The sequence below is a fragment of the Rhinoderma darwinii genome, chromosome 1, assembly GCF_050947455.1.
Source record: "Rhinoderma darwinii isolate aRhiDar2 chromosome 1, aRhiDar2.hap1, whole genome shotgun sequence".
NCBI classification, from domain to species: domain Eukaryota; kingdom Metazoa; phylum Chordata; class Amphibia; order Anura; family Rhinodermatidae; genus Rhinoderma; species Rhinoderma darwinii.
The window spans coordinates 252738011-252750807 of record NC_134687.1 but is presented as its reverse complement, the minus strand read 5'-3'; the positions used below and the strand labels follow the sequence as shown (position 1 = coordinate 252750807).

Sequence of the window (12797 nt, the reverse complement as noted above, 5' to 3'; positions counted from 1 at the left end):
CAACAATGCAGACGAGGTGAAGGCCACTATCAAAGCAACCTGGGCTTCCATAACACCTGAGCAGTGCCACAGGCTGATCGCCTCCATGTCACGCAGCATTGATGCAGTAATTCATGCAAAAGGAGCCCTGACAAAGTATTGAGTGCATATACTGTACGTAGTTTTCAGTAGGCCAACCTTTTGGTATTAAAAATAATTTTTTAAATTAGGCTTATATAATATTATATTTGCAGATATTTTTTACATTTTAAATAGATTTTCTCTATAAACCAAGCAAATCTGTTGGCATCCTAGAAATTGATATAGTGTATTATCACTATTCCCTAATAGGTTTATATATTTTACCCACGAGGCATTAGGAATGGATATTTAGTTATATAGAATTTACCCAAAACCATGTTCTGGTGCCTCAGTTTCTCCAGTTGTCTGAATTCTCGTCGAGTTGAAAATGGCCCTGTTCAGTTAATTAAAACTTTGGGATTTATAATTCTGGCCAATGTCATGATCTGTGGGTATTGTGGACCCACTGGGCCGTACCGCCTTGACGGTATGGCAGCTGGCCAACAGGGTACAAGTCAAAGTCTATAGCTCGCATAGGTATACCTGTGGTAACTTCAGACAGTAGCAGGATAGGCTCGAATGGGACCTTGGCAGCAGGCAGACACCAGGCGTGGTGTAACAAGACAGGCATAGTATACAGCATAACACGACTCCAACTCTACACGGCACTGGAACAAGATATCACGGGATACAGGGTACAGGTAGAAGGAACGGGAACACTGGAACTCGAAAACACTCAAGGAACCATTTGAAAAGACAGACACGGGTAGGTACAAACAACGCTCAGGCAATGCAGGAAGGGGCAGGGCCCTTCTTATAGTCCAGGGGGATCTTGGAGCAATCAGCTCAAATCTTAAACAGGTGTGTGCTCTGGCTCACTGAGTCTGGGAATGAGCTCGACCCTAGTGGTCACTGCAGAACAGGATGGCCGCATGTGCTGGCATCTCTGGGGAGGACGACGTCTGCGGTCTGCAACCGCGGACATTACAGCCAAAAGCAGAATATTCCGTTTTTGCTCGGAGATAGACTTTCAGTGCAGAATATAAAAAAGCGCAGTACAATGCATGTGAATGGTGTTAAACAAAACTACATACACATGCAAAATCAAACCTGCATAAGGCCTCATGTACACGGCAGATCCAAGTGCAGACAGCTGAACTGTGGCACACAGAGTCCCCTTGCGGCTTTGTACTAAGAAAACTGCAGGGACTCTGTGTCCCATTATATGATGCTCCGCTAGGTGATGGTATTCTCGCTTAGAAACAACAAAGGAGAAGCAAATTGTGCCCAAAAATTGGCGAAGATCGCGTGCGCCAAACTTATTAGGTTTTAAACATTTTGACACCCTGGACTGTTTTGAAGAGTCTCTAGAGATTGACCCATACCCTTCAGATCGGAACCATACCCTGCTGCAGATTTCTTACCAGATTTGCAAAAACTGCACATAATACATCTAGTTTTCAGGCTATTCTCCAGCAAATAAAGTCCGCTGCTTATTAAAAGGGCTATTGACTGATGTTTATTTATTTTTCTTACATAGAATCACATCACATTATTTTTAACAATCACAAATTGCCCAGAATCTTGATATATAGCCACTCGGTATTCTTGTACTTCAAACCAGTTAGTCTTGGGTTTTCTATATGGAAGAGCCATATCTTACAGATGTTCACTGCAACATAAAAAAATAAAAAAAAAACCTCAGCTGGTTCAAAAACAAACACTTAAGACATTTTGTATTTGGTAATTTTGATGAGAGTTTGGAATCAGAGGAGTCCGGCTTCCAAGACCCTGTCAAACAGCTGATTTAGATAGTGGAAGATTCAGTCACCTACAGACTTCCCCCATATTTCAGATGAATGGCCACTGACGTAAAGTGGTCAGCAAGAGTCTGCCAGAGTAAGGCTGGATTCACACGAGCGCGTGCGTGCGTTTTGCACGTGCAAAAGGCACTTCGCTCCGTGTGTCATCACAATATGATGCGTGGCTGCGTGATTTTCGCGCAGTCGCCATCATTATGACACTCTGTTTGTATGTTTGTAAACGGAAAAGCACGTGATGCTTTTCGGTTTTCAATCATAGTTTTGACTGCTGTTGCGCGTGTGCTTCCGTGTGCTGCGTGTGATTTTCACTCACCCATTGACTTCAATGGGTGCGTGATGCGCGAGAGAAACACAAATATAGGACATGTCGTGCGTTTCACGCAGCGGACATACGCTGCGTGAAAATCACGGACTGTCTGCACGGCCCCATAGACTAACATAGGTCCGACCGAGGCGTGTGAAAATCATGCGCGTTGCACGGACGTATTACACGTTCGTGTAAATAAGCCCTAAGACGCTTCTCATTTGCTCTTACTCAGAGTGGGTCTCTGACATCTGTATGCCCTAATGGGACAACCCCTTAAAACAAAATAGAATGTGAGCATAGTCTAAGACATTATTTTAATGGCACTGGCCTGCAATAGCAGATAGTCTCAGGGGGGACGGGACCTTTATATTTTCATCTCATACAACCATTTAATCTGAAGTAAAAAAAAAAAGAAAAAAGGAAAAAACAACAATGTATTGTCTACCTTCATTTCAACGTTTCTCCTACATTGTTTACATTGACAGCAATAGACAGGCTTAACTGGTTGCCGACACAGGACGAGTATGCTCGTCCTGAGCAGCGAGCACTTCGCGCATTAGGACGAGCATACTCGTCCTGTGTGACAGCCGTCTGTGCCGTCTCTGTGTGTGCGATCGAGAGCGGGGCAACGGCTGTAATACACAGCCACGGCCCCGCTCTGACAGCGGAGAGGAGAGAAACATCTTCTCTCCGCTGTTAACCCTTTGAACGCCGCGATGACAGCTGATCGCGGCGTTCAAGGAGAGGGGACTGCACATTGATCGCGTCACAGAAAATAACTGTGACGCGATCAAAGCCCACAACTCGTATGGCCAGACAGCCCAGGGTCCAGTGAAGGACCCCAGGGCTGTCTGAACATATTTCCTGTTGTTAGGGCATACTGAGGTATGTCCTAACAACTGCCTGTGTACGATCAGTACACAGGCTAATGTACTGGCATATAGATCTATGCCAGTACATTACAGTTACAAAATAAAAATCAAAATGATAAATCCCTTTATGGGATTAAAAAAAAAAGTTAAATGAATGTAAAAAAAAATAATGGTAAATAAATAAATAAAAAGTAAATAAAATACACAGAAACATAAATTTTTTATAATAAATCAACTTTTTAAAATATAAGTCCCAAAACATAAAATAATATAGACATATTTGGTATCGCCACGACCGTAACAACCTGTACTACAAATGTATAACATTATTTATGATGATCGGTGTATTGTGTAAAAAAAAATATATTAAAACTGCTGCACAACTGCTTTTTTTCTGCATTTTAATCTAATTAAAAATTTATAGAAATGAAACGATAATGTATTTGTACCAAAAAATGGTACGTACATAAAAGTACAACTCGTCCCGCAAAAAACAAAGTCTCATACAACTACGTCGTACAAAAAATAAAAGCGTTATGAGCGTCGGGATGCAAAGAGGGAAATTTAAAAAAAATTGCTCTGTCCTCAAGGCTAAAATTGGCCGTGTCCTTAAGGGGTTAAAGAGGCTCTGTCACCAGATTTTGCAACCCCTATCTGCTATTAGGCGCTGCAATGTAGATAAGAGTAACGTTTTTATTTTTAAAAAAAGAGCATTTTTGGCCAAGTTATGACCATTTTCGTATTTATGCAAATGAGGCTTGCAAAAGTACAACTGGGCGTGTTGAAAAGTAAAAGTACAACTGGGCGTGTATTATGTGCGTACATCGGGGCGTGTTTACTACTTTTACTAGCTGGGCGTTGTGTATAGAAGTGTCATCCACTTCTCTTCACAACGCCCAGCTTCTGGAAGTGCAGACACAGCCGTGTTCTCCAGAGATCACGCTGTGACGTCACTCACAGGTCCTGCATCGTGTCGGCACCAGAGGCTACAGATGATTCTGCAGCAACATCGGTGTTTGCAGGTAAGTCGATGTAGCTACTCACCTGCAAATGCTGCTGCAGAATCAACTGTAGCCTCTGGTGCCGACACGATGCAGGACCTGTGAGTGACGTCACAGATCTGCACTGCCAGAAGCTGGGCGTTCTGAAGAGAAGTGGATGATACTTCTCATCAGAACGGCCAGCTAGTAAAAGTAGTAAACACGCCCCGATGTACGCACATAATACACGCCCAGTTGTACTTTTACTTTTCAACACGCCCAGTTGTACTTTTGCAAGCCTCATTTGCATAAATACGAAAATGGTCATAACTTGGCCAAAAATGCTCGTTTTTTAAAAATAAAAACGTTACTCTTATCTACATTGCAGCGCCTATCTGCTGCAATAGCAGATAGGGGTTGCAAAATCTGGTGACAGAGCCTCTTTAAGACACAGACTACAGTACATCTCCATGCGCACCTGGCACATCATCAGCGTGCGGGGGCTGAGCCGGTCCAGCCGTTATTATGCCAATTGTATGGACTATAGTATCAAATCATTCACATCTTAAAACCGTATTATCTAGAAATTTATATAAGTTTAATTCACTGTGTTTTATGTTCAGAGCCACTAGAAAAAAAAAAAGAAGTGTTCGGTACATTGTTATTCCATTCTAAGTATTTTTTTTATTATATATATTCTGTAAAAATATAGCTACATGTACACATACTATGTAATTGTATAATCCTAAGCACATTGCTTACAGAGACACAGCACACTCTTAGGCTTTATTCAGACGAACTGGAAAAACGTCCGTGCAACGCGCATGATCTGCACTCGCGTTGCACGGACCTATATTAGTCTATGGGGCCGTGCAGACATGTCCGTGATTTTTACTCAGCATGAGTCCGCTGAAAAAAAGTCACGACATGTCCGTTCTTTGGGCGTTTTGCACGAATCACGCACCCACTGAAGTCATTAGGTGCGTGAAAACAACGCATGCCGCACGGAAGCACTTCCGCGCGAACTGCGTGATTCACGCAACAGCTGTCAAAAGGATGAATGAAAACAGAAAAGCACCACGTGCTTACAAACATCCAAACGGAGTGTCATTATGATGGCGGCTGCGCGAAAACCACGCAGCTGCGCATCATATGCTGCAGCCACATGGAGCTGTTCGTGTGATTCCATGTTGGGGACAACATGGGGCTTTCAGGAAAACACATTGATGGCCCCTTGTAAGCATTTCCCATCAATGTGCGATAGGTGAAGGTCTTCCCCCACCAGCAGAATGAAGGGGTCACAATGCTCTCTAGAAAAACACCTTTGACTTTAGCAAATGGCTTAAAAATTTTTATAAACATTTTTTTACATTTAGGCAACCTCTTTAGGTCTTTAAAGTAGTTGTCCCACGAAGGACATTGTCTGATCGCAGGGGGATTTTCTGCTGGGACCCCCACTGAACACTAGAACAGGGGTCCCGAGTCCCCCCTTAGAGCGTTGGTAACACATGCGCCCTGCCGCTCCATTCAACATCAATGGGGATGATGGAAAATCAGAGTACAGCAGAGGAGAAAGGGGGGCTTGGGAAGCCCATTCTAGCGATTAGCAGGGTCCCAGTATATAGATTATCCTGTGGATAGGTAATAAATGTCCTTTGTGGGATAATCCCTTCAGCATAACTCACCTGTTTATTCTAGATAGAATCTCTTTTATTCGGATGACAAGATTCTCATGTTGTGCTGGGTTACTTTCTATCACACTGTGGAGCTTAGCCATGTAAACATCAAGATTCCCTACTGTTGGAGTCTCTCCTGTTCCTATAAGTTAAAAGAGAGAAGTCACATTTGAAGTTAAGTATATCTACATGCAACGTACAGACTGTTTGACGACTTATCTAAACTTTCTAATTATACTTCTCTATGAATTTAGGCAGACTACTTTATAGACTAGGGCTTCTCAACTTTCTCAATTAAGGTCTCACTGGCCAAAAGAGGATGATAAATGGGCCACCCCATTAGTGGAAACACAAGTCAAAATGAAAAATGTATCTTACATTTGTCACCTTAACCAAGTATTACATTAACCACTTCCAGCACATTTACAGTGCTGGCGCAATGTATTTTCCACACAGCGCCGTAAATGTATGGCATGAGCACAGGAGCTGTTCCAGTACCAATCAGCATCGATTGTCAGGTGTAATATGAAGCGGACACCATTTTAAAATAGCCAGGATTGGAAATAACTCATAGCTCAGCTGTTTAAGCCGCAGTCAAAAGCAACCACAGTATCTAGATAGTCAGAAAGAGAGGGGGTTTCCTCCGTCACGCCACTGGTGCCCTCATGAAGAGATCAGTGGAGGCCATGGTATCTGGACCCCAGGTCTGCCATGTATAACAGCCTATTAGGTTTTACTCTGAATTCTCTATCATGACCCAGTATCGCAAAGTATCAATGGGTGGCCATCAGACCCCTTTGCTTTGCATAGAGCCATGAGGTAGGGGTGTCCCCTTTTATATAGAACTATTAGCTAAATGTATCTGTAAGGCTGGATTCACACGACCATGTTACGTCCGTAAAAGACGTAACGTATTTCGGCCGCAAGTCCCGGACCGAACGCACTGCAGGGAGCCGGGCTCCTAGCATCATAGTTATGTACGACGCTAGGAGTCCCTGCCTCTACGTGGAACTACTGTCCCGTACTGAAAACATGATTACAGTACGGGACAGTTGTCCCGCAGTGAGGCAGGGACTCCTAGCGTCATACATAACTATGATGCTAGGAGCCCAGCTCCCTGCAGTGTGTTCGGTCCGGGACTTGCGGCCGAAATACGTTCCGTCCTTTACAGACGTATCATGCTCGTGTGAACCCAGCCTAAGGATTCTTCTGTTGGGATTTTTTGAGTACTCACCGTTCAATCACTTTCTCATCTAGCTCATTGGGAGACACAGACCGTGGGTATATGCTGTTGCCACTAGGAGGCGTAACACGAAGAATAAAAAATTTTCACCCTCTTACAGGTTATACCACTCCTATAGACACTGAGCTAATTCAGTCCGTACATAAGCAGTTGGAGAAGCAGAACACAAGGTAACACAAAAGGTAAAGTAATCAATATCAGAACCAGAGAGAAGGGGGGGGGGGGAAACTACAACAAGAAAACAGAACATATCAACTGTAGAAACTAATCAGCTGCGTGACCCAATGCACGAAACTAAAAACTTACGGCGGGTACTCAAAAAAATCCCCTCTCTCATTTGTCTTATTGAATGTCCCACAGACTGTAAACATTCGAATGCATTCATCGAGATAAAAACAAAATATTAAAAAAAAACAATAAAACATGCGATCCTATAAGTCAGAGGAGCCTGCAAAAGCTTGTGACGAAGGGAAGCATCCGCTAATGCAAAACTATGCACCCTGTAGAACTTGGTAAACTGCGTGCAGAAAAGACCAAATGGTCGTCACCAACTGCCGTAATCGAATGAGCCATTTTCCGAAATGGCGTTCCCGTCCCTTTACCAGTTATACCTCGCAAATGGCCAAACTTATCTAGCAGGCGATAGTAGCCTTAGAGGTCACCAAAACCCTCCTCCGACCTTCGGTGACTACAAACAAAGAGTCAGATCTGCTAAAAGAGGAAGTGAGAGAGGTAGCAACATCGAGTGTACACTAATTTCTGTAAAACACATGCAGGGTTAACATTCTCACTGCACCCCTAGGTGAATACCTTGAGAGGTGTAGTTTCCAAAATGGGGTCACTTCAGGGAGGTTTCCACTGTTTTGGTCCCACAGGGGCTTTGCAAATGTGACAGAGCCCAGAAGCCAATCCAGCAAAATCAGCACTCCAAAAGCTAAATGGTGCTCCTTCCCTACTGAGCCCTATCGTGTGCCCAAACAGAAGTTTATGACCACATATGGGGTATTGCCGTCCTCGGAAGAAATTGCTTCACAAATGTTGGGGTTATTTTTTTCCTTTATTTGTTGAGAAAATGAAAAATGTTGAGCTAACGCTATGTCTTATTGGGAAAAAAAAATTTAATTTTTATTTTCACTGCCCAATTCTAATAAAATCTATGAAACACCTGTGGGGTCAAAATGCTCACTACACTCCTAGATTAATTCCTCAAGGGGTGTAGTTTCCAAAATCGGGTCTTTTTTGGGGTGTTTCCTTTGTTTTGGCATCACAAGACCTCTTCAAACCTGACATGGTGTCTAAAATATAATAAAAAGGCCCCAAAATCCTCTAGGTGCTCCTTTGCTTCTGAGGCCTGTGTTTCAGTCTATTAGCACACTAGGGCAAGATGTCAGATATTTCTAAAAACTGCAGAATCTGGGCAATATTGAGTTGTGTTTCTCTCGTAAAACCTTCTGTGTTACAGAAAAAAAAATTAATAATGAATCTCTGCAACAAAAATGACATTTGTAAATTTCACCTCTACATTGCTTTAATTCTTGTGAAACGCCGAAAGGCGTAAGAAACTTTCTAAAAGCGGTTTTAAAAACTTTGAAGGGTGCAGTTTTTAAAATGGGGTGATTTATGTGTGTTTGCATTGTATGGGCCTCTCAAAGCCACTTCAAAACTGAACTGGTCCCTGAAAAAAATAGCCTTTTGAAATTTTCTTGAAAATGTGTGAAATTTCTGCTAAAATTCTAAGCCTTATAACGTCCTAGAAAAACAAAAGGATGTACAAGAAACGGTACCAATCTAAATTAGACATATTGGAAATGTTAATTAGCAATTATATTGTATATTGTGTGATAACTATTTGCCTTACAAGCAGATACATTTAAATTGATAAGAATGCAAATTATTGCAATTTTTACCTAATTTTGTGTTTTTCACAATTAAATACTGAATGTATCGACCAAATTTTACCAGTAACAAAGTCCAATGTCTCACGAGAAAACAATCTCAGAATTGCTTGGATAAGTAAAAGCATTCCAAAAGTTATTATCACATAAAGAGACACGTCCGATTTGAAAAATAAGGCTTTCAGAAAAGTCAAAAGTGGCCACAGCGTGAAGGGGTTGATGTGTTCCCTAATGTAACTATTTGTGTATTTATACTTTTGTGGGGGCAGCCATCTTTCTTAGCATCTGTGTACATGTCTCTTCACGACACAAACAGGTGCTATGCGGCATCCGAAGATCATAGGAGACTAGGAACGGAGCCAACCCTATCTCCTATGATGGTGCCGTTCCGTGAACTGCGCATGCTCTGTGTCATGTGCAGTTGACAGTGACCCTCGCTTCAAGAGGAAAGGGCACCATTTTATTGAAAAGGGCAGCCCCTGCAGTCATTGCAGGAGCTGCCGCTAATTCAAATGAATTGCTGGGCCCCACCTGCTGTGAATGCAGGACCATCAAATAATTCATTTTGAAGGAACAGCACCTTCATTCCTTGATCCTACTGTAAATCGCCATGTAGCGGTGGTTCACAGTATTACAGACTTCTCTCACTTGAATGGGAAAAGGCTTTAATACTGATACATGGAGCAGCACTGAATGGCGATTCACAGTAGGAGCGGGGACTGAAGCGGAAGCAGCGGCATATAAGCGCCGCTGATCCTTTAAAGCCGCCAATCAACTGTTTTGAAGGATCAGCGTCGCTCGTACACCGTGGCTCCTTAGTTACCCGCTCCTACTGTGAATCGCCGTATAGCTACACGGCGATTCAAAGTAGGAGCAAGGAATGGAGCAGCAGTGCATGCGCACTGCTGATCCTTCAAAGCAGCTGATTGGCAGGGGTGTCGGAAATCGGACCCCCTCCGATCAGCTATTGATGGCCTATCCTGAAGATAGGCCATCAATTTCTTACGAATGACATTGAAAGTAGGTCACTGACTAGTAACCTCAGTCCCTACATTAGCTATGTGAGTGTCACTTTAGCAGTCCCTGCATTAGCTTTTTCTGGCGTATGGGACCTTCATAACGTGCCAGAATTATTACTAACTATTAATATTTCTGGCGCACCTCTAGGTCCCGTGTGCCTCAATAGAAACCAGAGTTTATTGATGTCTAGTTTCTTTTGCGGCGCAGAGAAAAAGACAGAAGACTGATGTAGGCGAGTATAAGTTTTTTATTTTTCCTACTACAGTACTAACTTTATTTTTTTGCTTTGCAGGTTTCGCTGGAATGTTTGGACTAGGTCGTAGATTCGTTAGACTACTAGGGTTGTGTGGGGGAGTTTTATTTCAATAAAAAAACGTTAGTAATGGCAGTTGTCTTTTTGACGACGTCCATTCGTAAGGCAGGGCTTAGTGTTAGCCAGTAAAGGGCTAGCACTAACCTCCCATTATTACCATGGGGCCTAATCGGCTGCTGTAATGGCATAGCAGCAGTCGGCAGCCCTGAAGGGCAGGGCTGTCGATCGGCTAGCACCCTCTAAGATGCAGTGATTGCTGCATCTAAGGGGTTAATGGCAGGGATTGGAGCTAGCTCTGGTTCCTGCCGTTACAGGTGGAGGTCAGCTGTAACATACGGCATCCGGCTATGATGGCACCGACTCAGCTTCTGAGCCGGTAACAGGCACTTGTCGTATGGATATGGCAAAATGCGGGAAGCACTAGCTTTCCATGACTTACATACGACAAGTGTAGGGAAGGGGTTAGGCCTCATTTACATGACAGGTTTTCCCGGCCGGGTGCAGGCCGATCATAAATCGGCCGGCACCCGGCTGCATTAGGAATGATAGACCCCTAATAGGGCTATTCACACGACCGATTTTTTGACGGCTGTCAAAAAATAGGACATGCTCTATTTTCGGCCGGGTACCCAGCCGCCCAGCTCCCATAGAAGTCTATGGGTCCGGGTAATACCCGGCCATCACCGGAATGTGTCCCGAGTGATGGCCGGTTTTTCCGTGGCTTGCGCTCTGTCTCCTCCTCCTCACAGCGCAGAGTGCATGTGAGGAGGAGGAGTTGATGCCATTCGGACGAATGGCTGTACACTGTGTGGGGTGTACAGCAGGTGGAGGGAGCGCTGCGCTGGCTCCCTTCCCCTGCTCGTTTTAAAAGCGCCCTGGCCCGGCGACACCTTCGATGGCGCCGCTAGCAGCTGCTGCGGCTGCTACTAATGTAGCGACGCCACTATAGCAGAGCAGGGAGGTATCTCCCCGCTCTGCTATGTACTAGCCCCACTTTAGCTCCTTGAAGGAGCGGAATCCCCGTGTTTTCGCGGATTCCGCTCCTGGACAGAGAGCTTGATGTCTCTGTCCATATCTGGGCAGTGACATCAGGGGAAACTCCTGAAGCGGAATCCCCGAATACATGGGGATTCCCCTTCAGGAGTTGCCGCTGATGTCACTGTCCAGATCTGCCCGGCCCGGCACGGATGCAAAACTTTATGCAAACCGGCCGGGCAAAATGGCCGATTTTACCGGCCGGCACTCGGCCGGGACCCGGTCGTGTGAATCCCGCCTTAATACTACCCAACTTGTGGAAGAAAAAAAAAAAAACACAAAAAAAACTAAAATATATTAAAAAAATAAGTAACTTATTAAAAAAGAAATAGATTTTAATTTGCGACCCATTCCCTTTAAGTGAATCGCAAGTGAATTCAAGCCTTTTTTCTGGAGGAACAACCTAATTCCAGACAGAAAAAAAAAAATTGAGAGGAAGATTCCAGTCCTCGCACCAGCGTAAGTATATCTTCCAAGTATGTAGGTAAATGTGATCTTGATGTGGTGTTAATCACCCACTCTGACCGCTCTGCTCTTAGAACTGCGGCTACAACTGCCACACCGGTAAAACAAAGTTCAGCTGGGAAAGCATCTATGGACCTGATAAAAAAAAAAAACAAGTGGCAACCACACCAGTGCATTATGTAGTAAATAAAAGTAATTGTGTAAATCACCTTGATCCAATTTACATGACCCACCAGAGAGAAGGGTAGCTTGACACAAGCGATAATTTTTTGCATGAACCTGCCTATCAATGGAGATGGATTACGAGAAACTAAACTTGACAGCTGACAAGATCCTACCACCCCAAGGTACTTAAATGATGAGACAATTTGAAATCCGGAGTGGGTCCAAAAGGCAGGACCCACTAGGCTTGCTGTCAGTGAGTAACTGACAGCTCTAAGGGTATGCGCACACGATAACTGCAATTACGTCTGAAATTACGGAGCTGTTTTCAGGAGAAAACAGCTCCTGAATTTCAGACGTAATTGCATGTACTAGCGTTTTGCGGGGCGTCTTTTACGGACGTAATTTGGAGCGGTTCTTCATTGGAGTCAATGAAAAACGGCTCCAATTACGTCCCAAGAAGTGTCCTGCACTTCTTTTGACGAGGCTGTATTTTGACAGCGACGCGTAAAATGACAGGTCGTCGGCACAGTACATGGTAAAGCCCATTGAAAGTAATGGGCACATGTTTGCCGACGTATTGGAGCAGTTTTTTCAGACGTAATTTGAGGCGTAAAACGCCTCCATTACGTCTGAAAATAGGTTGTGTGAACCCAGCCTTATACACATACACTGCACTAGGCATGTTACAAAAATGTGGTAAAAATTAGCTCTGAGCCTTAAGGCCCAAACTAGGCTGCGTCATTAGGGGGTTAAAGGCTATGGACACCTTTGCCATTTTTTTTTTATGAGAAGTAGATTAGTCTGTGTTTTGTGTAACTTTGTAATTAGTCTTTTTAAATAAAGTTTTACTTTTGGAGATACAGCTGTTCTGTATTCTATATGCAGAACAGCTGTATCGTTCGTTTTACACTGAATCAGTCAATCCCGCGGACCTGACGGGTTC

The 12797-nt window shown here is 43.8% G+C and overlaps 1 protein-coding gene across 4 annotated transcripts in view; it reads right to left on the bottom strand.

Annotated features, from left to right (window-relative positions):
• Positions 1 to 1553: 1553 nt before the first annotated feature.
• HMG20B (high mobility group 20B) overlaps positions 1554 to 12797 on the bottom strand; it is a 202199-nt gene continuing 190955 nt past the window's right edge. For all 4 annotated transcript variants that reach the window (XM_075850295.1, XM_075850287.1, XM_075850293.1 and 1 more), the window contains 2 exons: positions 5728 to 5860; positions 1554 to 1732 (listed from right to left, as the gene is read on the bottom strand). In XM_075850295.1, the coding sequence (XP_075706410.1) occupies positions 1720 to 1732; positions 5728 to 5860 (146 nt within the window). In that variant the 3' untranslated portion in view covers positions 1554 to 1719. The remainder of the gene's footprint in view (positions 1733 to 5727; positions 5861 to 12797) is intronic.